This window comes from Piliocolobus tephrosceles, chromosome Y (assembly GCF_002776525.5).
Source record: "Piliocolobus tephrosceles isolate RC106 chromosome Y, ASM277652v3, whole genome shotgun sequence".
Taxonomy (NCBI): domain Eukaryota; kingdom Metazoa; phylum Chordata; class Mammalia; order Primates; family Cercopithecidae; genus Piliocolobus; species Piliocolobus tephrosceles.
Genome location: NC_045456.1, coordinates 24855791 through 24883530, shown reverse-complemented (window position 1 = coordinate 24883530; position 27740 = coordinate 24855791). Strand labels below are relative to the sequence as shown.

The 27740-nt window shown below is 37.6% G+C and overlaps 1 protein-coding gene and 1 pseudogene across 2 annotated transcripts in view; one reads left to right on the top strand and one right to left on the bottom strand.

Moving 5' to 3' along the window:
* The window catches only part of LOC111535438 (probable ubiquitin carboxyl-terminal hydrolase FAF-Y), a 151998-nt gene that overhangs the window by 29441 nt on the left and 94817 nt on the right, over positions 1 to 27740 (bottom strand). Inside the window, 7 exon segments of the mRNA XM_031935007.1 lie at positions 14347 to 14498; positions 14500 to 14538; positions 16478 to 16692; positions 19695 to 19917; positions 21367 to 21513; positions 22322 to 22468; positions 22777 to 22885. Of these exon segments, the coding sequence (XP_031790867.1) occupies positions 14347 to 14498; positions 14500 to 14538; positions 16478 to 16692; positions 19695 to 19917; positions 21367 to 21513; positions 22322 to 22468; positions 22777 to 22885 (1032 nt within the window).
* LOC111535439 lies at positions 12391 to 13827 on the top strand (annotated as a pseudogene). The gene is made up of 2 exons (XR_003308315.1): positions 12391 to 12853; positions 13151 to 13827. The product of XR_003308315.1 is annotated as a eukaryotic translation initiation factor 2 subunit 2-like (transcript).

The following is a 27740-nucleotide window of genomic DNA, read 5'->3' as shown; positions in this document are numbered from 1 at the left end:
AAAAAGAACATCTAATAATATTTTCATAATAATAAGCATCAGAAAATGTCATTTTTAGCAAAATGTATGGCAATATTTTGAATTTGCTAAGGTGTTACACTGTGTTTTTCTTTGTGGTGAACTTTCACAATTAAAAAATTGTTATAAATTTAAAAATAAATTTTAAATACTAATACATACACTAAAATTCACATACAATAGAAGGTACTTTGTTGAAGCCATAGGATGTGAGTTTTACAAATGGCATCCAGCTGTGTAACCACCACAATTGGAATATCAAACAATCCCTTAAATACCTTCCAAAATTTCCTAATAGCAGCACTTTGTAAGCCAAATGAATCTCCTGCTATTAATTCCTGGCAATCACTGATGTGTTCCTCACAAACCTGGAGTAGCCTTTTCCAGAATGTTATATACAGGAAAGCATAAAGATTTAGTGTTTCCCTCCTTTTTATTATTGTGGTGGCGTTTACATAATTTACTTTCTATGCTTTTTAAAAAAGACATTCAATCTAATGAGGAAAAATGTAAAATCTGATTAATTTAGAAATATGACAGCAAATTAAACGGAGAGGAGCACAGAACAAGTAGGATTCTTTATAAAACCAGATTTTAGTTCGTCACTACAAATCTACAGGACAATGTAACTAATAATGGGGTAAAATGCTAATGTGTTAGGCTTCACTAATACATAAAGAGAAATCTGGTGCCAAATCTGGAGTATTCATTCCATTTTAAAGCCACCCTTTAAGAATACTGATGAACTGGAATGCGCCTTTATTCTTTTTTTCTAATTAGTATTACTGTGGTAAAATAAATACAACACAATATTTACTTTTAAAATCATTAAAGTGTAAAGTTTAGTGTAATTAAGAACATTCATGGCCAAGCGCTGTGGCTCATGCCTGTAATCCCAGCACTTTGGGAGGCTGAGCCAGGAGGATCACGAGGTCAGGAGATCGAGACCATCTTGGCTAACGCAGTGAAACCTCATCTCTACTAAAAATACAAAAAATTAGCCAGGCGTAGTGGCGGGCACCTGTAGGAGGCTGGGGCAGGACAAAAGCGTGAATGTGCGAGGCAGAGCTTGCAGTGAGCCGAGATTGTGCCACTGCACTCCAGCCTGGGTGACAGAGCAGGACTCTGTCCCCACCCCCAAAAAAAGAACATTCATGATGGCTGCTGTACAACCATCAACACCACACATCTCAGACCTCTCTTCATCTTACAAAACTGAAATTACACCTATTAAACAACTCCTAAAAAACTCCTAAAAACTTCCTATCGACAACCTCTGAAAATCAGCATTCTTCTGGTACCTATAAATACAACCTCACATAAGGGAGATCTAACATAATTTGTGTTTTTATAATTGGCTTATTTCACTTAGCATAATGTTCTCAAGGCTCATCTACACAGTAGTGTATTACAGAATTTCCTTCAATGGTGAATAATATTTCATAATATGTATATACATTTATCAACTTATCAGATAATGCACACCAAATACATTTTTACATTTATCAACTGTGAATGTCACTATGACTCCCGAGTGTATATTAACTCTTTTGAGACCCTGCTTTCAATTCCTTTGGGTTTATACCCAAAGGAGAAATAAGAAAAACTGCTGGAGCATATGGTAATTCTACTTTTACTTATTTATTTTTCAGATAGAGTCTTGCTCTGTTGTCAAAACCAGAGTGCAGTGGCACAATCTTGGCTCACTGCAACCTCTGCCTCCCAAGTTCAAGCGATTCTCCTGCCTTGGCCTCCTGAAAAGCTGGTATTACAGGTGTGTGCCACCATTCTGGCTAATTTTTGTATTTTTAGTAGAGACATGGTTTCACCATGTTGACCAGGCTGGTCTTGAACTCTTAACCTCCCAAAGTGCAGGGATTACAAGCGTGAGCCACCACACCCAGCTGTATTTCTACTTTTAACTTTTTAAGGAACCACTATATTGTTTTCCACAGTGGCTGTACCATTTTACAGTTCCACCAATAGTACACAAGGGTTTCAATTTTTTCACATCCTCACCAGCAGTTACTATTTTTATAGTGGTTATTCTAATACATCTAAAATGATATTTCAATACAGTTTTGTTGTGCATTGCCTTTATGATTAGCAATATTAAATATTTTTATACGTAACTCTTAGCCATTTGTATGTTTCTTGAAAAAACATTTATTCAAATCTTTTGCTCATATTAGTCTATTTTCACACTGCTGTTAAGTACTGAAACTGGGTAATTTATACAGAAAAGAAGTTTAACTGACTCAGTTCCACATGGCTATAAGGAAGCAAGATTGAGAGGCCTTAGGAAACTTAACTATCACAGTGGACAGGGAAGGGGAAGCAAGCACATCTTACATGGCAGAGCAATATAAATCTTTAACCACCTTGGTTAAATTAATACCTAAGTTTTGTTTTGTTTTGTTTTTTGATGGCTATATAAATGTTTTCATATTTTCTTTTTGGGACTGTTTACTGTTGCTGTACAGAAATGCAACCAATTTTTGTCCGACTTTGCATTCTGCTACTTTACCTAATTCAATTATTTACTCCAACAGTTTTCATAGGAGTATCTTCAGAAATTTATAATACATGTAAGATCACAGCATGTGTAAACAGAGATAATTTTTCTACTCCTTTTCCAGTGTGGATGCCTCTTCCTTTTTCTTGCCTAACTGTGCTGGGTAGGACTACCAGTAGCATATTAAACAGCAGGAGTATAAGTGTGCAACTTTGCCTTGTTCGTTATCTTAGCTTAAAAGCTTTATATTACAAATATTCTTGCTCAGAGTTTTTTAAATACGGCTCTTACTAAGCTGAGGCAGTTTCCTTCTGTTCTGTATTTATTGCATGTTTTTTATCAGGAAAGGAAGGTCAGTTCTGTTAAATGCTTTCTCAGTCTCAATTGAGACAACAATGTGCCTTTTTCTGCTCATTTATTAAGGTTGTATATTACACTGATTAGTTTCACATGTTGAATCATCCACATATTCTCAGAATAAGCCCCACTTGGTCATGATATAATATTCTTTTAACATGCTGCTGACTTGGATTTGCTAGTATTTTGTTGTGGAATTTTGCATCAATTACAGACCAGTATCAATGGATACTGGTCTGTAATTTTCTTGCATCATCTTTGTCAGACTTGTGTATGTCAAATGTATATTTGAGGCTTTTCTTTAGCATAATGAAAGTGAACCTTTAATTCAGCTCAGTGTGTCAACAGCTTAATCCTTTTTCTATGCCGTGCTGCATTTCACCATATGAATGTACCAGAGTTTATCTATCTATTAGCCATTCAAGGGACAAAAGTTGTTCCCAAAATTGCTGGGACACAAGCAACTTAGCACTGCTGATAAAGCCACTATAAATACCCACATACAGAATATACCTTAGTCATCATTCTGGTAAATATCCAGGAGTCAGCCTGCTTAGTTGTACATTAAGTTTATGAATAAGTTTGTAAGAAACTGGCAGTTTTCCAAAGGATCATAACTTTGGAAAATTCTATCAGTAATGGTTGAGTATGCTCCTGATCCAAACCAGCACTACAAAAAGACAGGGGTGTAGTTGTATCTGTTGTGGTTTTAACATAAAAACCCCTAATGAATAATGATGTTGAACAGTTTTATACCATTTAACTTCTTTGGTTAAGTTTTCAAATATTTTAAGAATTTTAATTATGTACTTTTTAATATATAGTTAGGAAATTCTTTGTTACGTATTTTCCAAATATTTTCCCATGCTATGCCTTGTCTTCTCATTTTCTTAATGTCTTTGGAAGAGTAAACAGCTTTCCTTTTGATGAAGTCACACATGTCAATATTTATGAATTCAGAATCATCTAATGTGGCTGGGAGGAACAGTTATTTTTCCTGTTCTTATGAGAATCTTAGACTGTTCCCACTAGTTCTTTCATGTGTTTCTTTCCTTACCCCAAATTGTTTCCTGACTTACATGTAGTGCTTAGTTCTCTCTTGAATATTCAAGGAGAAATAAAGATTACTAGAATTAATGCAGCTCTCCACTGTACTACCACAAGCCTTAGATGCTTTAGTCTCCTTGGATTCTCCACAATGTTTCCTCAAGTCAGGAATTCCATTGTTCTGACTCAATCTTCCACCCTACATTGTAGTCTAAGGCTACTGCAGGGCTCTCATTTGTTTCCTATCTCAAGAATAATATTCCTTTTTTTTTTCTGATGTCTAATGTGTTGAAGCTATAGTTTAATGTACTTTATCCATATATTTTTTAAAAAGTTTTCTCACCAAAGGAGGCAAAGTAAGTCCAAATTACTTCAAATTGACAAGAAGTAAAAACATATTGTTTTCATTTTTGGTACTAAAGTTTCTTTCTCTATTACTCTTTCCTCCCCCACCCCAACTTCATTGGTTTCTAGTACTTCTGAAATATCTTTGCTTGTTTTGGGTTTAATTTACTATTTTCTCCACTGTATTTTTTCTTTCCTTTTTTTTTTTTTTTTTCATTTTTCTTTTTTTTGAGATAGAATCTTGCCCTATTGTCCAGGCTGGAGTGCAGTGATACAGTCACAGCTCACTGCAGCCTCAACCTACTGGGCTCAAGTGATCCTCTTCCCTCAGCTTCCTGAGTAGCTAGGACTACAGGTATGCACTACCATGCTCAGTTAATTTCTGTATTTTTAGGAGAGATGGAGGTTTCACCATGTTGGCCAGGCTGGTGGTGAACTCCTGGGCTCAAGTGATCTGCCCACCTTCGCCTCCCAAAGGGCTGGGATTACAGGCATGAGCCACCACACCCGGCTGCTTCCCTAGTTTTAAGGCAAAAAACAGGTTAATAATTCCTACATGAAAATATACTGTATACTGGCCAGGCATGGTGGCTCATGCCTGTAATTCCAGCACTTTGGGAGGCTGAGGCTGGTAGATCACCCAAGGTCTGGAGTTTGAGACCAGCCTCACTAACATGGTGAAACCCCATCTCTACTAAAAATACAAAAAATTACCTGGGCATGGTGGCAGATGCCTGTAATCCCAGCTATTCAGGAGGATGAGGCAGGAAAATCGCTTGAACCTGAAAAGTGGAGGTTGTGGTTAGTCAAGATCACGCCATTACACTCCAACCTGGGCAACAAGAGCAAAACTCCGTATAAAAAAAAAGAAAGAAAATATACTGTTTACCATTCAACTATTCCCCATTAATCTTGGTAATCATCAGTGAATCTTTCTTGTATCAGTTACTACTGTGATGCTCTAATGGTGTAACTCTATTTCCTTCATTTATTTACTTATACAGTTATTTGCTTACATCAGTATAAGCATTTATTTTATGCTAAGTGTTACAATCTATTATTTACCTTTTTCCTAAAGTTGTTTCAATATTAACATGAGAGCTTTTCAGTTGGTTCCTATGCCTACTTGATATTATTTCTTTTCTTTTTTGACAATTTCCTTAATGGCTTGCATCTAGGTCAATATGCTCATAGTCATCTGCTCCTGCCCAGGAACAAACCAACTTTCCAAGCAGATCTGGTTCCTTTTATCAGAAAATGGTACTTACAAATTAAGCTCTAGATACCAACTGCTAGATACCTATGTTATTGGGGTCATTATTTTTAGACATTCTCAGTGTATAGAACTTGGAAATATATGTGTATATACCACATCAGTGCTCACACACACATATCTCTATTGTTACACGTATTTGTATGTATGTGTCTAAACTTAAAAACATATACACAGGACAGCATGATGGCTCAGCTCAAGCTGTAATCACAGCACTTTGGGGGGCTTATGGGGGCACATCACTTGATGTCAGGAGTTCAAGACCAACTGGCCAACATGGTGAAACCCTACTAAAATAAAATAAAAATAAAAATAGCTACTACTAAAAATAAAAAATAAAAAAAATTAGCTGCGCATGGTGATGGGTGCCTGTGATCCCAGCTATTTGGCAGGCTGAGGCAGGAGAATCACTTGAACCTGTCAGGTGGAGGCTGCAGTGAGCTGAGACTGCACCACTGCATTCCAGCCTGGGCTACAGAGCAAGACTCTGTCTCAAAACAAAAAAACAGCCGGGCGTGGCTGCTCAAGCCTGTAATCCCAGCACTTTGGGAGGCCGAGACCGGCGGATCGCGATGTCCGGAGATTGAGACCATCCTGGCTAACACAGTGAAACCCCATCTCTACTAAAAAATACAAAAAACTAGCCGGGCGAGGTGGCGGGCGCCTGTAGTCCCAGCTACTCGGGAGGCTGAGGCAGGAGAATGGCGTAAACCTGGGAGGTGGAGCTTGCAGAGAGCTGAGATCCAGCCACTGCACTCCAGCCTGGGCTACAGAGCGAGACTCCATCTCAAAAACAAAACAAAACAAAACCACCAAGAAGCATATATACATATCACACCACGTATGCAGTTGAAAATAAATATGATTACAACTGAGTACCAGTGTTCACTGAAGTCATCTACCTTCCCTTACCTGTAACTTATCTTTACAAAAATTACAATCCTGGCTGTTATTATCTATACTAGATTTGTTCACCCCTAATAAACATCTGAAGTAGTTCCAGAATTGGTAACACTTGGAACTAGAATTGCAGTGATTAGTATTTCTGTACAGTTCTTTTTATTTAGCTTCACAGCACCCACTGTTTTCCAAAGTTACTCGGGATGGTTCTTTCAACTTTTCTTGGTTAGTGATTTCCTATTCTCTTTTTCTAGGCTTGGATTTTTTTTTTTTTTTTTTAAGTTGAGATAATTGTAAAATCACATAAAATTTTAGGAAATAACAGAGATACTGTTTTCTGTATTTTAATAAATAATAATTAAGGTATCTTTTACCCAATTTCCCTAGCAACAGCATCTTGCAAAACTATGTAATACAGTATCACAATTAGGATACTATTATTGGTATAAGCCAAAATCTTAAATTAGATTTCTCTAGGTTTTAGTTGTACCTATTTCTGTATGTTTAGCTTTCTATGTCTGTGTAATTTTACATATACACAAATATATGTATGTAAATAAATACATAGAATATACATATAAATTATATAGTTACTTTATGAATTATATTATCACAGTGTTAATATTTTACCACTTCCATTAAGATACAGAAGCTTCACAGCCAGATAAACATTTACTTTTCTCCATATGTAATTGTCAAACATACTAAAACCATACATAATTACCCCTTAGTGTTATTTTTACTTTCAATACTCAGAGAAATTTAAAGAAACTAGGAAAGAAAAATAAGACTTCTATACATGCCATTTCCCATTTGTATTCTTTCTTGCAATTCTTGCAATTGTGTCCCTGTGTTTAACCACTTTTCTGCCAAACTTTCAATAGAACTCAAAAATTTCCTCACAAGTTTCCTTTCTCGTGAGAATAAATGTAATACCAGTAACTACTAAGATATATTTTCACTGGACATCACAATATGACTTAATGTATTCTTTATCTACTTTTTCTTCTGTTGTCTGTACTTTTGATGTAATCAAAGAAATCACTGCCAAATCCAACGCCATAAATTTTCCCCTTAAACTTTTACAATTTTATTTCTTATGTTTAGCTTTGGTTCATATTGAGTCAATATTTAAACACGGTCTAAGGCAGGATTGTCCAAGGGAGAGAATATACTCATGGGTTCTGAGTTTCTGTTTCTTGATGGGCTGGTAAAGTTCCTTCGTCACCCTCTTTCACTTTATCACTAGACACAGAAACTAAAAACCCATGGCTTCAGGCTGCTTTTAGCCTAAAACAAAACAAAACATAACAAAATAAGGCAGGTTGGACAAGCTTGTCTAAGGTAAGGTTCTAATGATGAAAGATTAAACTTTTCCTCTAAGACCAGGAACAACCCAAAGATATCCATTTTTACCACTTCTATTTGACAAAGTAATTCTCCTAGAACAATCATTAAAGAAATAAGAAACAAAAAGCATCCAAATCAAAATCCTAAAGATTACATGCAAGTATACATCACTGTGATAAAATAATTCAATAAAGTTTCCAAAGCAGCACCCCAAAATTAATACGGGGATATGAGAGAGTTATTACTAATGAATATAAAGTTTCAATTTAAAAGAAGAAAAACTGGCAGGGTGCACTGGCTCAGCCTGTAATCCCAGCATTTTGGGAGGCCAAGCCAGGCAGATCACCTGAAGTTAGCAGTTCCAGACCATCCTGGCCAACATGGAGAAAGCGCGTCTCTACTAAAAATACAAAAATTAACTGGGTATCTTGGCAGGCACCTATAATCCAAACTACTCCGGAGGCTGAGGCAGGACAATTGCTTGAACCCAGGAGGTGGAGGTTGCAGTGAACCGAGATCATGCTACCGCATTGCAGCACGGCGACAGAGCGAGACCCCATCTCAAAATAAAAAGATGAAAAAAAACCTTTGGATATAGTGGCATAAAGGTATATAATGCCAGTGACCTGGACAACTAAAATCAATCAAAAGGGTGAATTTTTATGTTATGCACATTCTGCCATGATAAAAATAGTAAATTACAGGAGGAGCCTGAAAATGAAAAGAAAAAAAGCCATTTTGATTTCATTAAAATTTAAAACTCTTGACTGGACACTACGGTCTGTAATCCCAGCACTTTGGGAGGCCAAGGTGGGAGGATCACCTGAGGTCGGTCAGAAGTTCAAGACCAGTCTGGCCAATGTGGTAAAACTCCGTCTCTACTAAAAACACAAAAATTAGCTGGGTGTAGTGGCACGGGCCTGTAGTCTTAACTACTTGGGAGGCTGAGACAGGAGAATTGCTTCAATCTGGGAGGCAGAGGTTGCAGTGAGCGAAGACTGCACCACTGCAATCCAGCCTGGGTGACATAGTGACACTCTGAAAAAACAAAACAAAACAAAACTCTTATGCATAAAGTGCACTATAAAGATACTGAGAGGATAATCCACAGATAGGAGAAAATATTTCTAAATAATTTATCTCCAAGGGCCTACTATCACAAATACACAAAGAAGATACAAAGAAGTCTTACAATGCAACAACAAAAGGTAATCAAAAAATGAGAAAAGTATTTCAATGGACATTTCCTCAAAAAAGTACAGAAATTACTAATAAGTACATGAAAAAATGCTCAACAGTACTTAACAGTCATTAGGGAAATGCAAATCAAATTCAAAAGAAGATATACTTCACATATTTCAGGATGGATATACTTAAAAGTAAGGTAACAGGTGTTGATGGATGTAGAGAAACTGTAACCTTCATAATGTGCTGACAGAAAATGTAAATATCTGGGCCAGACCTGGTGGCTCACACCCGTAATATCAGTACTGTGGGAGGCCAAGGTTGATGGATCATCTGAGGTCTGGCATTTGAGACCAGCATGGCCAGCATGGCCAAATCTCATCTCTACTAAAAACCCTGTCTCTACTGAAAATACAAAAATTATCTGTGGTGGAGTGCTGGTGGAGCATGCCTATAGTCCCAGCTACTCAGGAGGATGAGGCAGGGAGGCTGAGGCTGGAGAGTTGCTTGAACGTGGGAGGTAAAGTCTGCCGTGAACTGAGATTGCACCACTGCATTCCAGCCTGGGTAACAGAGCAAGACTCTTTCTCAAGAAAAAAAAAAAAAAAAAAAAAAACAAAGAAAAGAAAATGTAAAAATCTTACAGGAGCTTTGGAAAGCAATTTGGTGGTTCCACAAAAAGTTAGATATAGAACAGAATTACGACATGACCCAGTAACTGCATTTCTAGGTCTACTCCAAAAAGAAATGAAACATGCATCCACACATAAATGTGTTCACGAATTTTCACAGAGGCACTATTCACAATAGCTCAAAGACAGAAACCATCCAAAGTTAATCAATGGATAAATAAACAAAATGTGGTCTAGTCATACAATGAAATATAATTCAGCCATAAAATGAACAAAGTGCCAATACATGTTACAAAATGGACATACTTTAAACACACCATGTTTAACACAAGATGCGAGACAGAAAGGCCATATATTCTGTGATTAAATTACAAGAAATATAAAAAATATGCAAACCTATATAGAGAGAAAAGTAATTTTTTGTTGCCAGGGTGGGAAGAAAAGTAGGCTGACTCTTTAATGAGCAGGGAACCTCTTTTTTAGTGATGAAAATGTTCTGGAACCAAATGATAGTGATACTTTCACAAAAATTCTGAATGTACCAAAAACCACTGAATTGTACACTATTAAATGGTTAAATGGTAAATTTTATAAGAACTTTACCACAAAAGAAAAAAACATATTAGGAACCTATGTGTCTAGAGTGTGTGTAACACAAATGTGTTAGGACAAATTGTGAGCTCCACACTTATTTGGTGAGAATCACCGAGAAGACAAAAACATACATATTTAAGTACAAACACATTATAGCTTAATACATTTAAATACAAATTATAAAGAAGCAAAATGATACATATCTATATATATGTGTATGAAATTCCTCTATAATGTATATAATTATGTAACTATGTATTCAATTATTACACATATATGCACACACACAAAGTATTAAGTAGAAGATTTGAAGATAGAAACTTAAAAGTGTTATAGTAAATTGGAAGAACAAGAAGAGAAATGCTGACTAGATTGCAGAAAAAAGTCTTGAGGTAAAGAAAGCATAAGCCAGGGAAAGAAAAACTACTTGAAACAGCTAAAAAGGAGAGCAAGGCACATGTGAAGTTATATAACTGAAAGAAGAAAAAAGAATTCTAAATGCATATCATACTTATAACCTAGGCTTACAGCTCAGCTATAGAATATAGAAATTTATACTGAGAGATACAATGGGGAGTCAGTGTACTATAAGTTTGTGACTTTCAAAAGAAATGAAAGTGATATGCTAATACATATAAGGGTGGCTGCCATAAATGAAACAGAAAAAGCAGCTCAGAAATCAGAAGAAGCCTTTCCTTTCCTACCTCTAAGCTATCCAGGAAGTACCTTGTTGAAAGAACTCTAAATGCTTATGAGGGACAGCAGTATTTTTCTACACACTACGAAGGGCATGTATTACAGTATATGGTAAAAAGTTGCACTACAGTGTTTAGTACCATGTATGACAGAAAGTAGGCCGTGATAAAATAAGTGAAACAAACAAACAAAAAAAGACAAGTTTAAGATGTAACTGAGCTCTTTGTTTCTTTGAGACAGGGTCTCACTCTGGTACTCAGCCTGGAGGGCAGTGGCTCCATCACAGTTGAGGTGATCCTCCCTCAGTAGTTGGGACTACTGGCACAGGCCACCACGCCCAGCTAAGTTTTTGCATTTTTAGTAGAGATGGGGTTTTGCCATGTTGCCTAGGGTGGTCTTGAACTCATGGGCTCAAGAGATCTGCTTGCCTTGGCCTGTCAAAGTGATAGGGCTATTAGTGTGAGCCACTGCAGCTGGCCTAATTGAGGTTTTCCAAACCTAAAAAGAGGCCAAATTTTATTGGTCACTTTTGGACGATGTTAGGGAATTATTACTTTACAAATTTGTAAAGAAAAATATACCTATATAAAAAAAGTTACAATTATATATAATATACACATATATTTTTTCTTGCCAGGCTAGGAAGGGGGACTTCCTTTCTAGTGGTGAAAATGTCCATTTGTTTATGAGTAATGCTGGTGTTCAAGGTAAGTATGATACATCATCTTGGGGATCAACACTGCTCCAGAGACCAAAAGATATCATTAATGCACTAATCTAACTTATAATGCAAAAAGCTGAAAGAAACTAAGACCAAAAGTTAGTGAATGAAATGATTTTCCACCTTCCAAAGGAGCTGAGACTACAAGGGCTCATATTACCATGCCAAACTAATTTTTGTATTTTTTTGTGGAGACAGGGTTTTGCCATGTCTTCCAAGCTTACAAAATAATTTTTATTATATGTGATAATGTACCATGATCATCTTTTTAAAGAAAAATGTTAGAGATATACAAAAAAACTATATAGATAATACAATATATTTGACATTTGCTGTAGCAGAGAGCTGTTTAAGCAAGGAAATGACTACATTTTAGTATTTTGCTTTTATGTAATTTTTTTTGAGATGGAGTTTCCTCTTGTTGCTCAGGCTGGAGTGTAATGGCACAACCTTGGCTCACTGCAACCTCTACATCCTGGGTTCAAGCGATTCTCCTGCCTCAGCTTTCCAAGTAGCTGGGATTACAGGCATGCACCACCACATCTGGCAAATTTTGTATTTTTGGTAGAGACGGGGTTTCTCCATGTTGGTCAGGCTGGTCTTGAACTCCTGACCTCGGGTGATCTGCCAGCTTTGGGCTCCCAAAGTGCTGGCCTTATAGGCATGAGCCACTGTGCCTGGCTGCTTTTATATAATTGATAAGTCCTCCAAAATGAAGTATTAAATTGTATCTTAAGAGATTAGGTCGTTCCCTTTCACTGATGCAAGAGCCTAGTGCGGTGGTGGGAGAGGTATCAGCAGGAGCAGCACTGCCGCCGGGGCCTGGGGGTGACCCGTCTGACTTCCTGTCCGTGCCGAGCCCACTTGAGCCCCAGCCATGTCTGGGGACGAGATGATTTTTGATCCTAATATGAGCAAGAAGAAAAAGAAGAAGAAGCCTTTTATGTTAGATGAGGAAGGGGATACCCAAACAGAGGAAACCCAGCCTTCAGAAACAAAAGAAGTGGAGCCAGAGCTAACTGAGGACAAAGATTTGGAAGCTGATGAAGAAGACACTAGGAAAAAAGATGCTTCTGATGATCTAGATGACTTGAACTTCTTTAATCAAAAGAAAAAGAAGAAAAAAACTAAAAAGATATTTGATATTGATGAAGCTGAAGAAGGTGTAAAGGATCTTAAGATTGAAAGTGATGTTCAAGAACCAACTGAGGCCGGGCGCGGTGGCTCAAGCCTGTAATCCCAGCACTTTGGGAGGCCGAGACGGGTGGATCACGAGGTCAGGAGATCGAGACCATCCTGGCTAACACGGTGAAACCCCGTCTCTACTAAAAAATACAAAAAAAAAATACTAGCCGGGCGAGGTGGCGGGCGCCTGTGGTCCCAGCTACTCCGGAGGCTGAGGCAGGAGAATGGCGTAAACCCGGGAGGCGGAGCTTGCAGTGAGCTGAGATCCGGCCACTGCACTCCAGCCTGGGCGACTGAGCCAGACTCCGTCTCAAAAAAAAAAAAAAAAAAAGAACCAACTGAACCAGAGGATGACCTTGACATTATGCTTGGCAATAAAAAGAAGAAAAAGAAGAATGTTAAGTTCCCAGATGAGGATGAAATACTAGAGAAAGATGAAGCTCTAGACGATGAAGACAGCAAAAAAGATGATGGTATCTCATTCAGTAATCAGACAGGCCCTGCTTGGGCAGGCTCAGAAAGAGACTACATATACGAGGAGCTGCTGAATCGAGTGTTCAACATCATGAGGGAAAAGAATCCAGATATGGTTGCTGGGGAGAAAAGGAAATTTGTCATGAAACCTCCACAGGTCGTCTGAGTAAGAACCAAGAAAACTTCTTTTGTCAACCTTACAGATATCTGTAAACTATTACATCATCAGCCCAAACATCTCCTTCCATTTTTGTTGGCTGAATTGGGTACAAGTGGTTCTATAGATGGTAATAACCAACTTGTAATCAAAGGAAGATTCCAACAGAAACAGATAGAAAATGTCTTGAGAAGATATATCAAGGAATATGTCACTTGTCACACATGCCGATCACCAGACACAATCCCACAGAAGGACACACAACTCTATTTCCTACAGTGCGAAACTTGTCATTCTAGATGTTCTGTTGCCAGCATCAAAATTGGCTTCCAGGCTGTCACAGGCAAGCGAGCACAGCTCTGTGCCAAAGCTAACTAATTTGATAATCACTGATTTTGCAAAGCGTGTTGTGGAGATGTGGCTGGATAGGTTTGCCATCAGAGTGGATATACCGTTCTATTAAAAACAAGATTAAAAAGCTGCCAAGATTTTTGGCGAGTGGTTGGTTGGTCTGAAGTCCATGCAAGACCCTGATGTTCAAGCTGTTGACATACTCATTGCCTACTTTTAACACCTGTCAGAGAAACGTGATATGGGGTAAGGAGGTGCTTTTTTAAAATCGTTCAGAGACTTCTGTAAAATGCAAGATAAATTAAAGTTATTATAACAGTGGGGAAAAAAAGGGAGATTAAATAATACAATGCCTTTCTTTACTGTGACAAATTTTCCCTTTCTATTGGGATAATTTAAAAAAACTATGACCAAGAAAGATAGTTAGAACATTAGTATAGTTTAGATATTAAATACAAAACTAATTATGTATTCTAAGATACATTTTAGAAGTTTACTGTATTGAGGTTTTTATGAAACTTAAATGATCACCCACCCATAATTTACCTGAACTGTTTCCAAAATCCTCCGGGTACATAGTATTGTAGTCGGGAAGCAGCTAAATGACCAAAGATGATCTGAAGGTGTCTTAGGACACCAATATTGTACTCTTTCCTATCTTCTCTCTTACTTAAAGCTGGTTTGTCTTCAAATTGATGGAGGATATCCAAATACATCATCTCGGGGATCAACATTACTCTAGAGACCAAAAGACATTGATGAGCTAATCTAACTTTGATAGTATAATGAAAGAAGTTGAAACAAATAACAAAAGTTAGTAAATGAAATGCTATTCATTTTTTCACACTTCTTACTTCCAGAGCAGTTAATTTTTAATATTAGTGATCATTTCACAGATGGGTTATGATAAAATATTTCACAGATAAGTTATTATAAAAGAGTAGTTAAGGCCGGGTGCAGTGGCTCATGCCTCTAATCCCAGCACTTTGGGAGGCTGACACGGGCGGATCATGAGGTCAGGAGATCGAGACCATCCTGGCTAACACGGTGAAACCCCGTCTCTACTAAAAATACAAAAACTAGCCGGGTGAGGTGGCGGGCGCCTGTAGTCCCAGCTACTCAGGAGGCTGAGGCAGGAGAATGGCATAAACCCGGGAGGCGGAGCTTGCAGTGAGCTGAGATCCGGCCACTGCACTCCAGTCTGGGCGACAGAGCGAGACTCCACCTCAAAAAAACAAAAAGTAGTTAAAAAAACATTAGAGGTAGTGTAATACAGTAAAGTTTGGTCAAGTAGACAGGACTAAAGACAAATGAGTGCTCTGCCATAAGTAACTTCAGGGAGTAAGTCACTTGGTCTTCCTAGGACTCAGTATCTTCTTGTGAGGATAATGCATTTTCCCAGATTACATGAGATAGTCCATGTAATGTTATCACAATTATTAAAAATAAATATGGTTATTAAGGCTAGTTGTGGAAGGAATGGGAGCATACACAAAAGCTCCAAAGGTCATAATCTCAAATACAGCTGCTTTACTAATGTCTAATATGTTTCTATATGCTTTGCTCTGTATCTGATATTTGTGTTACAGAAATAAATAATACCCAGTTCCTGCCCTGGAGAAGCCAGTGAGCTGGGATTGTGCCACTGCACTCCAGCCTGGGAGACAGAGTGAGACTCTGGCTCAAAAAAAAAAAAAAAAAAAGACCAAAACTTTTTTTTTTTCTTTTCAGATGGAGTCTCACTCTGTCACCCAGGCTGGAGTACTGTGGTGCGATCTCAACTCACTGCAACCTCTGCCTCCTGAGTTCAAGAGATTCTCCTGCCTCAGCCTCCTGAGTAGCTGGGACTACAGGCGCCCACCACTATGCCCAGCTAACAGGCATGCACCACCACAGCTGGCTAATTTTTTTATTTTTAGTAAAACTGGGGTTTCACTCTATTGGTCAGGGTGATCTCCAACTCTCCACCTCAGGTGATCTGCATGCCTTGGCCTCCCAAAGTGCTGGGATTATAGGCATGAGCCACCATGCCCAGCCAAATATGACCAAAACTACATTTTCCATACACACGTATTTAAGAGCTACATCTTAAATCTTAAATATGTGATCTGCCACTAAAAACTATCTTTTTTACTGCTTTATTTTCAACTGGATATATTTCATAGCCAGCCTGATTACAGTTGTTAATTAACATTGTTAACAGGTCCGTGAAGCATTATTTGAGAAACAAATTTGTTTCCTTAGCAGAAAGAGCTCTAATTTGAGAAAAATAGAGAATCGTAAAAATAAGTACAGTTTATGAAACACAGACAATATAAAAAGTGAAAGAAATTAAATAACACATTTTAAAAAACAAGACAATGAAAATGTAATTATTAAAAACAAATAAATTCATCATTTTTCAAATACCAAATTACATTTACTATGTCACACAAAATGCGATTATATTAACTGTGGTTTGGAGACAAAAAAACAGTGCTAAAAATTATCAACTGGAGTTTCAAGTCTATTAGATAGTGAGTACTACAAGTATGCCAGACATAGCATCTCAGAGATTCTGCCTGGATCATCAAAATGTAGTCCCCACAAAATCCCATTAAAGTATAGTAATCCGAGGGAGAACAACAGCATCTGTTATCAGAATCTTCAGACAAAGAAAACGGTAATTAAAATTTACCTCACCGTCCTGCTTCTCATCCCCGAACATATCATCATCTAAATCACTACCTGTGCTTTCAACTGCAAGAATACTGTTCCTGATAGAAGGAATCATGTATTGGATCACAGAGGTCATGTAACACATAGCACCAGCATTTTTGAGTCCCACAAATCCTTTTGGTGGGCGGGGTCCAACAGGAGGCAGACATTCCCACTCAGTAAGTGCTTCACAAGCTGAATTAAAAAGAGAAAAGATGCTTATACTATGAAAATGGTGATTCTGTTCACCACTTTCAGGTTAACAAATTAATAACAGCAACACATCCTTTACCACCACAGCCACTTTGAAACAGTATTTTAAATTTTCACACCAACAATATGAGCCACTATACAGATTCTTAACTACAGACCTTGTTGATGTTTTTAATGATACTGCTTCTGTAACCATTTGAAGAGTCATATAAGATGGTATAATATTGGCCACTGCAGTGTCTCACGCCTGTAATTTCAGCAGTTTGGGAAGCCAAGGCAGGTAGGTCACCTAAGGTCAGGAGTTTGAGACCAGTCTGACCAACATGGTGAAACCCCATCTCCAGTGAAAATACAAAGTTAGCTGAACATGGTGGCACATGCCTGTAATTCGTTAGTTGGGAGGCTGAGGCAGGACAATCGCTTGAACTCACGAGACAAAGGTTGTAGTGACTCCAGCCCGGGCAACAGAGAGAGACTCTGTCTCCAAAAAACAAGGTGGTATAGCACTAAATTTCTATGTGTGAAACACAGGCTTAGTGTTAACCATTATTATTTTACTCATTAAAAACTTCTGGCCGGGCATGGTGGCTCACAACTGTAATCCCATCACTTTGGGAGGCCGAAGTGGGCAGATCATGGGGTCAGCAGTTCAAGACCCATGTCTGTACTAAAAATACAAAAATTGGCTGAGTGTGGTGGTGTGTGCCTGGAGTCCCAGCTACTCAGAAGGCTGAGGCAGGAGAATCAGTTGAGCCCAGGATGCAGAGGGTGCAGTGAGCTGACACTGTGCCACTGCATTCCAGCCTGGCAACAGGGCAAGATTCCCTCTCAAAAACCACCACAACAAAAAACTTCTATATCTAAGTATTCAATTCACTGTGGTCAGAACTCTCTATAAACAAAATACTATGGTTTTCTCACTTTTAATTGTATATAAGAGCACTGTCTTATTTACAATGTAAGTATTGTATACAATACAAACTTGACTTTGACTCAAGTTGTGGTTCTGACTCTTTTTTTTTTTTTTTTTTTTTGAGACAGAGTCTTGCTCTGTCACCCAGGCTGGAGTGCAGTGGTACGATCTTGGCTCACTGCAAGCTCCGCCTCCCGGGTTCATGCCATTCTCCTGCCTCAGCCTCCTGAGTAGCTGGGACTACAGGCACCTGCCACCGCACCCGGCTAATTTTCTGTATTTTTAGTAGAGACAGGGTTTCACCATGGTCTCCGATCTCCTGACCTTGTGATCCGCCCACCTCGGCCTCCCAAAGTGCTGGGATTACAGGCGTGAGCCACCGCGCCTGGCTCTGACTCTTAAAAAGTATAACCTTCACGTAAATATGTTTCCTTCCTTAGTAAAGAGTGACAATTGCTTTGCCGATATCCAGTTTTATTGTGAGATAGTCAATGAGATGTGTATTTGAAATAACTGTGAGAACTATAAATCACTCTTTTCCTTGCATGAAACCAAAACAACTTAAACATCAATCACCATCAGAGATGAATTACATAAATTGGAGCACATTGAACTGCAAGTTATGTAGCTAATAAACAGAATTACACAGATCTTCATGTGCTGACAGGTGTGTTACTAAGTACAAAACAAAGTTAACAATATTGTACTTTGTACATTTTCATTTGTACAGAACAAACAGCTATACATACATACAAATGCATAGACAGAGATAATCTCTGGACTGGAAACATAAAATCTGTAGGAAGTTAATAATTGTTAACACGTATCCTCTTTCATATTTGAAAATACATATTTACCAGGTATAAACACTAGTAAAATAAACAAGTGTTTCTAAAAAATAAACTCTTTTGAAACTACCTACTTTACCACATAAATACATTAGCTAAATAAATTAACAAAAGAAGCGTTTTTAAAAAAGAAACTCTTGGCCGGGCACAGTGGTGGCTCACACATGTAATCTTCAGCACTTTGGGAGGCTACACTACAGCAGGTCATCACCTGAGGTAAGGAGTTCTAGACCAGCCTGACCAACATGGCGAAACCCCATCTCTACTAAAAATACAAAAATCAGTCAGTCGTGGTGGCAGGTGCCTTGAATCCCAGCTACTCAGGTGGCTGAGGCAGGAGAATTGCTTGAACCTGGGAGGTGGAGGTTGCAGTGAGCTGAGATCACACTGTTGCACTCCAGCCTGGGGAACAAGAGCGAGCCTTTGTCTCAAAAAAAAAAAAAGAAGAAACTCTTCTCTCTATGCAGATTCAACAGAACAAAAAAAGATCTGACCTTCTAAGCAGGGAGTAATTGGGTAGAAACTCCTACAATGTGATTGAAAATATTCTCACCCAGGGAAATACATAAGCAAAGATAAATTTGTATTTATTAATTAAAGATTTATAATGCATGCTGTTGTTAATTATATTCTTAAGCCTTGGTTTTTTCCTTGAAATGAACTAAATTTTATATTATTATCTGTTATTTTGGTTACACCCACCTCCCACTCTTGAGTTTCAGTTCTATGTAAGATCTGAAGATAGCTACTCATTTTATGGGACTGATCTAGGCATTTAGAGCTTAGTAAAATACACTCAAATTTCTCTTCTCACATTGTGATCTTTAAAACCATACCTTCCTTAGAATTCAACAAAAATAACATTAAGCAACCTCAGTGTTAGGATTATGAAAATTATTCAATGCATACATTTTAGATATAAACTTTTTATGGCATTAAATTTGCCTTCCTATTACTCTGAAGTTTCGGTTTTATTTCACATATGACTAAATAGAACATCTAAACAAAGTAGAAAGGAGCATTTAAAAGACATATCTAAAAATTTTTCGGAATGAATGTTCTCTGACTAAAACAGTTTTAATTATATATCTGACAACTAAAAATGTTAAACTCATTGTATCAAAAAAATCCATCTCAAGTTAATTTTTTCTAAAACATCAAATAAAATTTTAAACTGTAGTATCATTAATGAACAATACAGCTTTATAATTTAAAATACTCACTAGTTATTGCTGTGCCTATGTAATTTATTTCAGTCAAACAATCTACTATCTGTTTGAGATTCCTTACACAGCCAATAGCTAATGCTACAAGTAGCTCAAAACCAGCATTGACGGTAACGGGTGAACTACAGACTGGAACAGATTGCTCAGCTGGCAGTTCTCCACTTCTTAAATATTGCAGGTAAACTTTGGATGCAGGAAAGATGAAATCATCAATTAATTCCTAGTAAGTTAGAAAAAGACATTAGATGTTATTAGTAGAAAATACAGGTTAAAAAACATCTCTTCAAAGGAAATACTTTTAATAATTATTTGACATAACTAAATATCTCATTATATATCTCAAAACAAAACAAAACTGTATAAAAACGCCTGAGAACAGTTAATAAATGTAATCAGTTTTCCAGATCAGATTTTTTGAAGTGATTTAAACAATTTTATACCAAAGAAAAGAGACATTCTAAATAAATTTAACTTCTTTAATCAGATATAAACATAAACAAATTCATTTCAAATAGGAACAGAATGCATCAAAGTTACAGTCTTTTTCTTGAATTGCATGACATATAAAAAGCTCACCAAGAAATACTGTATAGAACTTAAAGTATAATAAAAAAATAAAAATAAAAATAAAAATTAAAAAATTAAAAAAATAAAAGAACTTAAAGTATAATAAAAAAATGAAAATAAAAATAAAAAAATAAAAATAAAAAAAAGAAATACTGTATAAAAAATGAAGTTCTGCAAGATGGAAATTTCTCTCATTTAGAAATCTAGTCAAGAAAAATTGAGATTATTCAACATGAAAATCAATCAATGCTGCTTACTGACTTTCCATACCACTTAATCAAAACTCTGATTTGTAATTACTTTACAAAATCTTGGCCGGGGGCAGTGGCTCAAGCCTGTAATCCCAGCACTTTGGGAGGCCGAGATGGACGGATCACGAGGTCAGGAGATCGAGACCATTATGGCTAACACAGTGAAACCCCATCTCTACTAAAAAATACAAAAAAAAAAACTAGCAGGGCGAGGTGGCGGGCGCCTGTAGTCCCAGCTACTTGGGAGGCTGAGGCAGGAGAATACCAGGAGGCGGAGCTTGCGGTGAGCCGAGATCCGGCCACCGGACTCCAGCCTGGGCGACAGAGGCAGACTCTGTCTCAAAAAAACAAAAAACAAAAAATAAAATCTCTTCAAGTGAGGTACTGTAACCTCTTCAGAGATCCTTTTTAAAAGAGAAGTGGGACGTGAAAAAAGAAAAAAACATCAAGATTATGTCTCAAAGCCATTACACAGAGTTCAATCAGATACATTTGCTAACAAACATTTATAAAGTCATGGTAAGAAGTTCAGTACCAAAATTCAAACTTATCTTAGTGAGGCTGCGCACGCGGCTCACCCACTTTGGGAGGTGGAGGAGGAGGGATCACTTGAGGTCAGGAGGTCAACACCAGCCTGGCCAAGATGGTGAAACCAGGTCTCTACCAAAAATACAAAAATTAGTCAGGTGTGGTGACACATGCCTGTAATCCCAGGTATTTGGGAGAATAAGGCAGGAGAATCGCTTGAACCTGGAAGGTGGAGGCTGCGGTGAGCTGAGATGGCACCACTGTGCTCCAGCCTGGGCCACAGAGTGAGATTCCATCTAAAAAAAAAAAAAAAGAGTACTTACTTTAACGAGAGTAGCACCTCCTTTTTCACAACCGAAGTGATACTTTTTCTCCGAAGTTTGAAAGGCCAGTAACTCTTTTGTTACCCCAAGGTGGCCTTCCAGTATCAGCTCTTCAACACCTGTTTCACCTGTGCTTTTAACATTATCCTGCAAAAGGAAAAATATTATAGGCCCAACTTATAACATGGAGATAGAAAAGGACAGGGAGTTAGGAGAACAGAGAGCTAGAGGGAAATGAGATCTATACAATTTCCCCAAACTGCACAAGTGGTTTCCTGTTTCTTTTTTAGAAGTCTCTAGAACAGTAAATGTAAGCAATTTTGTTCCCACAAGACACAAACATATTTGGGATTTACAACCACAGGGAAAGGAGGTTACTATGGCACTGAGTGGAAGAGGCCCGAAATACTGCTCAATATCCTGCAATGCACAGCAAAGCTCCTCCCCAAAAGGAATTATCTGGGTACACAATGGCAATAGCCAGGGTTCAAAAACCATGTCCTGTAAGTAAGCTTTATAACTTACTAGAAGAACGCTAACCTGGAGCCCAATGCCATATACTTCAGAAATATACTCTCACAGAACTCTGTAAAATAAGACATCAGATGGTTCAATGAAAATACCAATCTCTCAAATTTGACCTTTTAAAAAAGTCTTCAAATGTGATAATTTCCCAAAAAACACCAAAGTGAAAGAAACAGAATTATCAGCATTTCAAGTTCCAAGAAAAGTAAAACACATCGAACGAAACCAGCTATGTGTGTTTCTATGAATCTAAGTTACCAACTCACCAGTGAAAAGTATACATTTTGTTTGCATTCATTCTCAGAGGCATTTTGAGAATTTATTCTCCTAAGTCATCAAATAAAAAGAGATTAAATAAGATTCCAAACCTCCTTTTAATAAGACAGCTGATTTGATCGTGACATAATAAACTAAATACTATTCAACTTACCCGAATCCTTTTGAGCCAATCAATTTCATTGACAAGAAGAACTTCAGCATTGGGTATGTTAATATTGCCATTGTAAGCATAATTGAGAAGGTGCCGTAAAAGTGTGAAATATTCACCTGAGTATTTACCCCTCTCTCTTGCTGTGCTCTGAAATAATAAATTAAAACAACATGAATTCACAAGTCTACACTCAGAGTCCCTATAATTTTTTTAAACCCAATTGGTAATACTTCATATCAATGACAAAAACCATAAGCTCTTTATTTTTCCAAGACATACTATATTTGTCTCAAGAACTGTAAAAAAAAAGTCAATCTATAAATAGTAAAAAACTGTAATACTGCATTTATTAATGATGCCTTTTCTAAATATAATACAAGCTATATAGTAACTTTCTGAATGTCTGTCATGTTAAGAATGCATTATACTGAGAAGTTCATCTGAAAACATCTCACCCCCAATATGGTAAACAGTAAAGTAATGAAGAAAAGCAGAGGCCTGTGTCCCATGCAACATCTGGTGCACATTAAAAAGAACTGCTCCTGTGCTAACTGACAAACAGTTCTGAAATAAAAACACAATGTAATTCATGAACAACAACAAAATAATTCCAACACTGATATATCTTTAATAGGATGTATACATCAACAGTAAAATACAAGGTAACCCCCATTTTAGCATTTGGCTAGCAACACAGAATAAATGAGTTTAAAATATTTGTCAGGGAGCTAATCCTCAAACTGTCACCTATAGGCTGGGAATATTACTACTTACTATTTATTGTTCAAATTTCTTAAGGTATGATTTCTTAGATCTTCTAATATTTAGTGTGAATCAGGGGTCAGGGTGAATCATGTCAAAGGTAAGCATCAATCAATAAAATATAGGCCTCTTATTTTGCAAGACATATTTTTAACAACCTCTCTAGGAAATGTCTGGAAACACCCTGTAGGTACTATACAAAGGTGCTATGCATTAAGCTTCTCTATATCTTTTTTAGCCTCCCCAGAATCACTTTCAACAAACTGTGCATTGGAGCAAGCAACTCATGGATATGCAACATGGCTAAAGATATGTCTGATTGTATCAGCGATTCTCAAATGTGATTATCAGACCAACAACATTAACATCATTTGAGAACCTCTAAGATATGCAGCTTCTCAGATTCCATGCAATGCTTACTGAGTCAATAACTCTGGGAGACAAACTTGGAATCTCTCTTTTTTTTTCTCTCTCTCTCTCTCCCACCCCTCACCTCCCCCAAACTTTAATCAATTGAACTTTTCAAGGGCTTACAAAAGTCCCTCCTATTTATGAAACCCACAGATGGCATTCAGAAATTGTCTAATTATATTATCAAAGAGTTCCACATGTATGCCTTTCTTCACAATTTTCTGAGGAGACGGTCCAACTGTGTTAAATTCCTAAAGGTGTTTGAGACTCCAGATTTTAGGATATTTAGCAGCATTTCCAGCCTCTCACCACTAGATGCCAGTAACAACCTTACTAATCCCACTTCCAGTTATGAACCAGGCTTAGAGTAAAATCTAAAGTAGTATCTATTGACCCACATAAAACATGACCGATATAAAACAATCACATGGATTGTCCGTTATCTCTATGAGCTCTTCATACATAATTGTTCTCCTTTTTCATCCTGCCTCGGCTACACCAACCTTGCTATTTTTCTAACAAGCTAAGTAGGCTTATGCCAGGAATCTTCATAGTTGTTGATCCTGCTGCAAACTTACATGATTATTCCCTTATTCGTTCATTTAGATATTTACTTGAAAGTCACCCTGGCAACAAAGTATTTTGTGATTGTCCTATATAAAACCAAACTGTACTTTATAACAAACGAATCCTGCCTCATGCATTTTATATGGAATCAATAATCTTACTTAAAAACGAAGCAAACAAAAAGCTTCATATCATATCCACTAAAACAAACACCTAACATCTAGGAACCCAAATTAGGAGGTTAACATACTATTTAAGTATTTTAAGGAAACTTTTTAAGGCACAAAAACGTATGAACTCTGAGATCAGAAAACAATCAGTGCTTCATAAATTACACTGAAAGCAAAGCTACAGGACAGATACTTATGAACCCTCCAAGAAATAGCACATCAACCCAAAACTGACAGGACCCTGGAAACCAACAATTTATATCAACCAAGCAAATACTGAGCCAAGACATAATTTTTAGAACGGTAGGAAAGTCTTGTGGTGTTGCCATACCACCTTCCCAGGCACAGCTGAAGCCTTCAGAACTGCAAACCACATTCCCAATGTGAGGCCCTGATCCCTGATTCTGGAAGGAGTAAAGATGACCTTATGTGCTAATTTATTGTGTCTTATGTCTAGGAGTTACATAAAGAATTACTGAAATACACGTATCTCTGTTTTGCCTAACTCAGAACTCACTCATGGTTGAAAATGCCAGGCATTGGTCACAAACATCTAAGTTGCTGGGAGCAAAGTATACAGTTAACCCATAAAACAGACAACTTGCAAAACGGGGCAAAAGCTGGAGAGATCTTTCTTTTGGAGAAATCAGGATATTCGAAAGCAGTGAAATACACTAAAGAATTTAGAAAATCATGCACATGCTCATGACAGGAGACATTCTCAAAAACATGTAAAACTGTTAGCCCTCAGGCTTATCTACAGCTTCAATATGAGAAAAAAACAGAAGGCTGAGGCAGAATTATAAAGTCTCCCTAAATATTAAACGGGTGTGTTAGTACAGATCCAGTTTTAAAAACTGACAGTTTTTATATTACACTCAGTCAAAACACTGGTGCAATGCAGGCTAACCCTTCAATAACTAAGAAGACACCTTGGAGAAATGAAGAAAACTTCCAGAGTTAACACACTGTAAGATTTGAATATAGTTTTCTAAAAAACAACAAACAAACAACAAAAAAACACAAAACAAACTGGAAAGTATGACCAATGTGAAGTGAAAAGCAGAAACTGAAAATGTCCTGAACTTTATACAAGAAGACCATAAAAAACCAAGTTTTGGACGGGTGCAGTGGCTCGTGCCTCTAATCCCAGCACTTTGGAAGGCCAAGCTGGGTGGATCACGAGATCAGGAGATCGAGACCATCCCGGCCATCCTGGCTAACATGGTGAAACCCCGTCTCTACCAAAAATACAAAAATGAGCCAGGCATGGTGGTGTATGCCTGTAATCCGAGCTACTCAAGAGGCTGAGACAGCAGAATCGCTGGAACAGGGAAGGCATAGGTTGCAGTGAGCCAAGACTGCGCCCCTGCACTCCAGCCTGGTTGACAGTGAGACTGTCTTCAAGAAAAAAAAAAAAAAAAAGAGTTAAGCCTAAAGAAAAAAAAAATAGACAAATGATAAAAGAACATAAGAGTATCGATGAGACAAATTATAGAAGAAAATATGGACTATCTAGAGATAAAAAAAAGCACAATGATGGAAATGAAAAGTTCATTAAAGAAGTATAACGGCACATTTGAGCAGGTAAAGATTAAGTCTGAAGAAATGAAAATTGAAATAACCCAGTCGAAGAACAGAAGAAAAGAATTTTAAAAGTGCAAAAAACCTAACAAGTACACAGAACACCATGAAGTAGACCAATGCAATGCAATATGGCTATCCCATAAGTGCAGTAGGAGAAGAGGCAGAAAGAATATCTGAAGACACAAATGGCTGAAAATTCCCAAACTTGATGAAATATCTGAATGTCCAAATTTTAGAAATGTAAAAATCTCCAGGGAGAAGTCAGTCAAAGACAGCCACATCAAGAAAATTATAATCAGTCAGCAGCCAAGACAATTGTAAAAACAGAAAGGGAGAAGCAATTTGTTATGCAGAAGGGAGTCTTGATTGACAACAGTCAGCTCAGAATGCACGGAAAATATGGAAGCCATTTGTTATGTAGAAGGGACTACTGATTAACAACAAACAGCTCAGAAAGCAAGGAAAATACAGAAGCCAGAAGGCGGCAACAAAGTGTTAACAGAAAAAAGCTATCAAACAAGCAATCTGTATCTGGCAAGTGATACTTCAAGCAAAAATGCCTAGATACAGAAAAGCTAAGAGAATACGTCACTACCCCTGCTCTACAAGGATTGGTAGGAGGAAGCCATCAAGTTAAAATGAAAGGACATTGGACAGTGATATTAAGCCACAGAAGAATTAACATTGTAAAGAAAGCTGCTATTACTATTACAAAACTGGCAAAGGTAACATTACTATTGTACTTCCGGTAGGCAGCTATTATATAAGACAATTATAAATCCATTTTAACAGACACTCTGGATACAGATACACTCTGAGACAATAACATAGATTAGGAAGGATGGAAAAGTACAAAAGCAGCATATTTATATACTGTTGAAACTAAACTTTATATAATTCAAACAAGTTAGCATTATTCAACGTAGGCTATTTTAAGTTTAGGATATTAACTGAAGTCCCAAATATAATTAATAAAAAATATAAAAAATACAGAATAGGGAACAAGGACATTTTTAAAAAACCAACCAAATTTTTAAAATGAGCAATGGAGGAACTGAGGATCAAACAGTATAGAGGACATGCAGAAAACAAGCAGGTAAATGTCAGAGTAAGCCATTCCTTGCTTGTAATAACTTTAAATGTAAGCTCTGTGTGAAAAGGCACAGACCGGCAAAATGCACTTTTAAAAAATGGATTCACCTATATGATATTTATGCAAGTCTCACTTTATGTGTAAAGACACAGAGGTTAGAAGGAAGATGTTACAGGGTTCTGGGAAGAGAGCAAGAGTGAACTACAGAGCACCATGAATCTGTCTCTCCGACTAGATAATAGGTGCAGTTGGTAGAATCGTCTGATACAATTATTTTGGAATCCTACAGTCTATCTGAAGGTTTACAGCTTTCAAAAGAAGACTTGGATGGTAAACTACAATTAAATTTGATCAATTTCGTAACTTAGCTCAACAGCAGCTACCTATGCTCCATCAACTACCACTGTGGTATGCTGCCTTGCAAACACTTCTGGAGCAGCCTGCAAGAGCCAGGATGGACAGAAAGAACCCTGCCCTCTAAATCTCAGGAAGACTTGTGCACCAGTTGTCACTTCTGATTAAGATGATCCCGACAGAGGCCGGGCGCGGTGGCCAAGCCTGTAATCCCAGCACTTTGGGAGGCCAAGACGGGCGGATCACGAGGTCAGGAGATCGAGACCATCCTGGCTAATACAGTGAAACCCCGTCACTACTAAAAAATACAAAAAACTAGCCAGGTGAGGTGGCGGGCGCCTGTAGTCCCAGCTACTCAGGAGGCTGAGGCAGGAGAATGGTGTGAACCCGGGAGGCGGAGCTTGCAGTGAGCTGAGATCCGGTCACTGACTCCAGCCTGGGCGACAGAGCGAGACTCCATCTAAAAAAAAAAAAA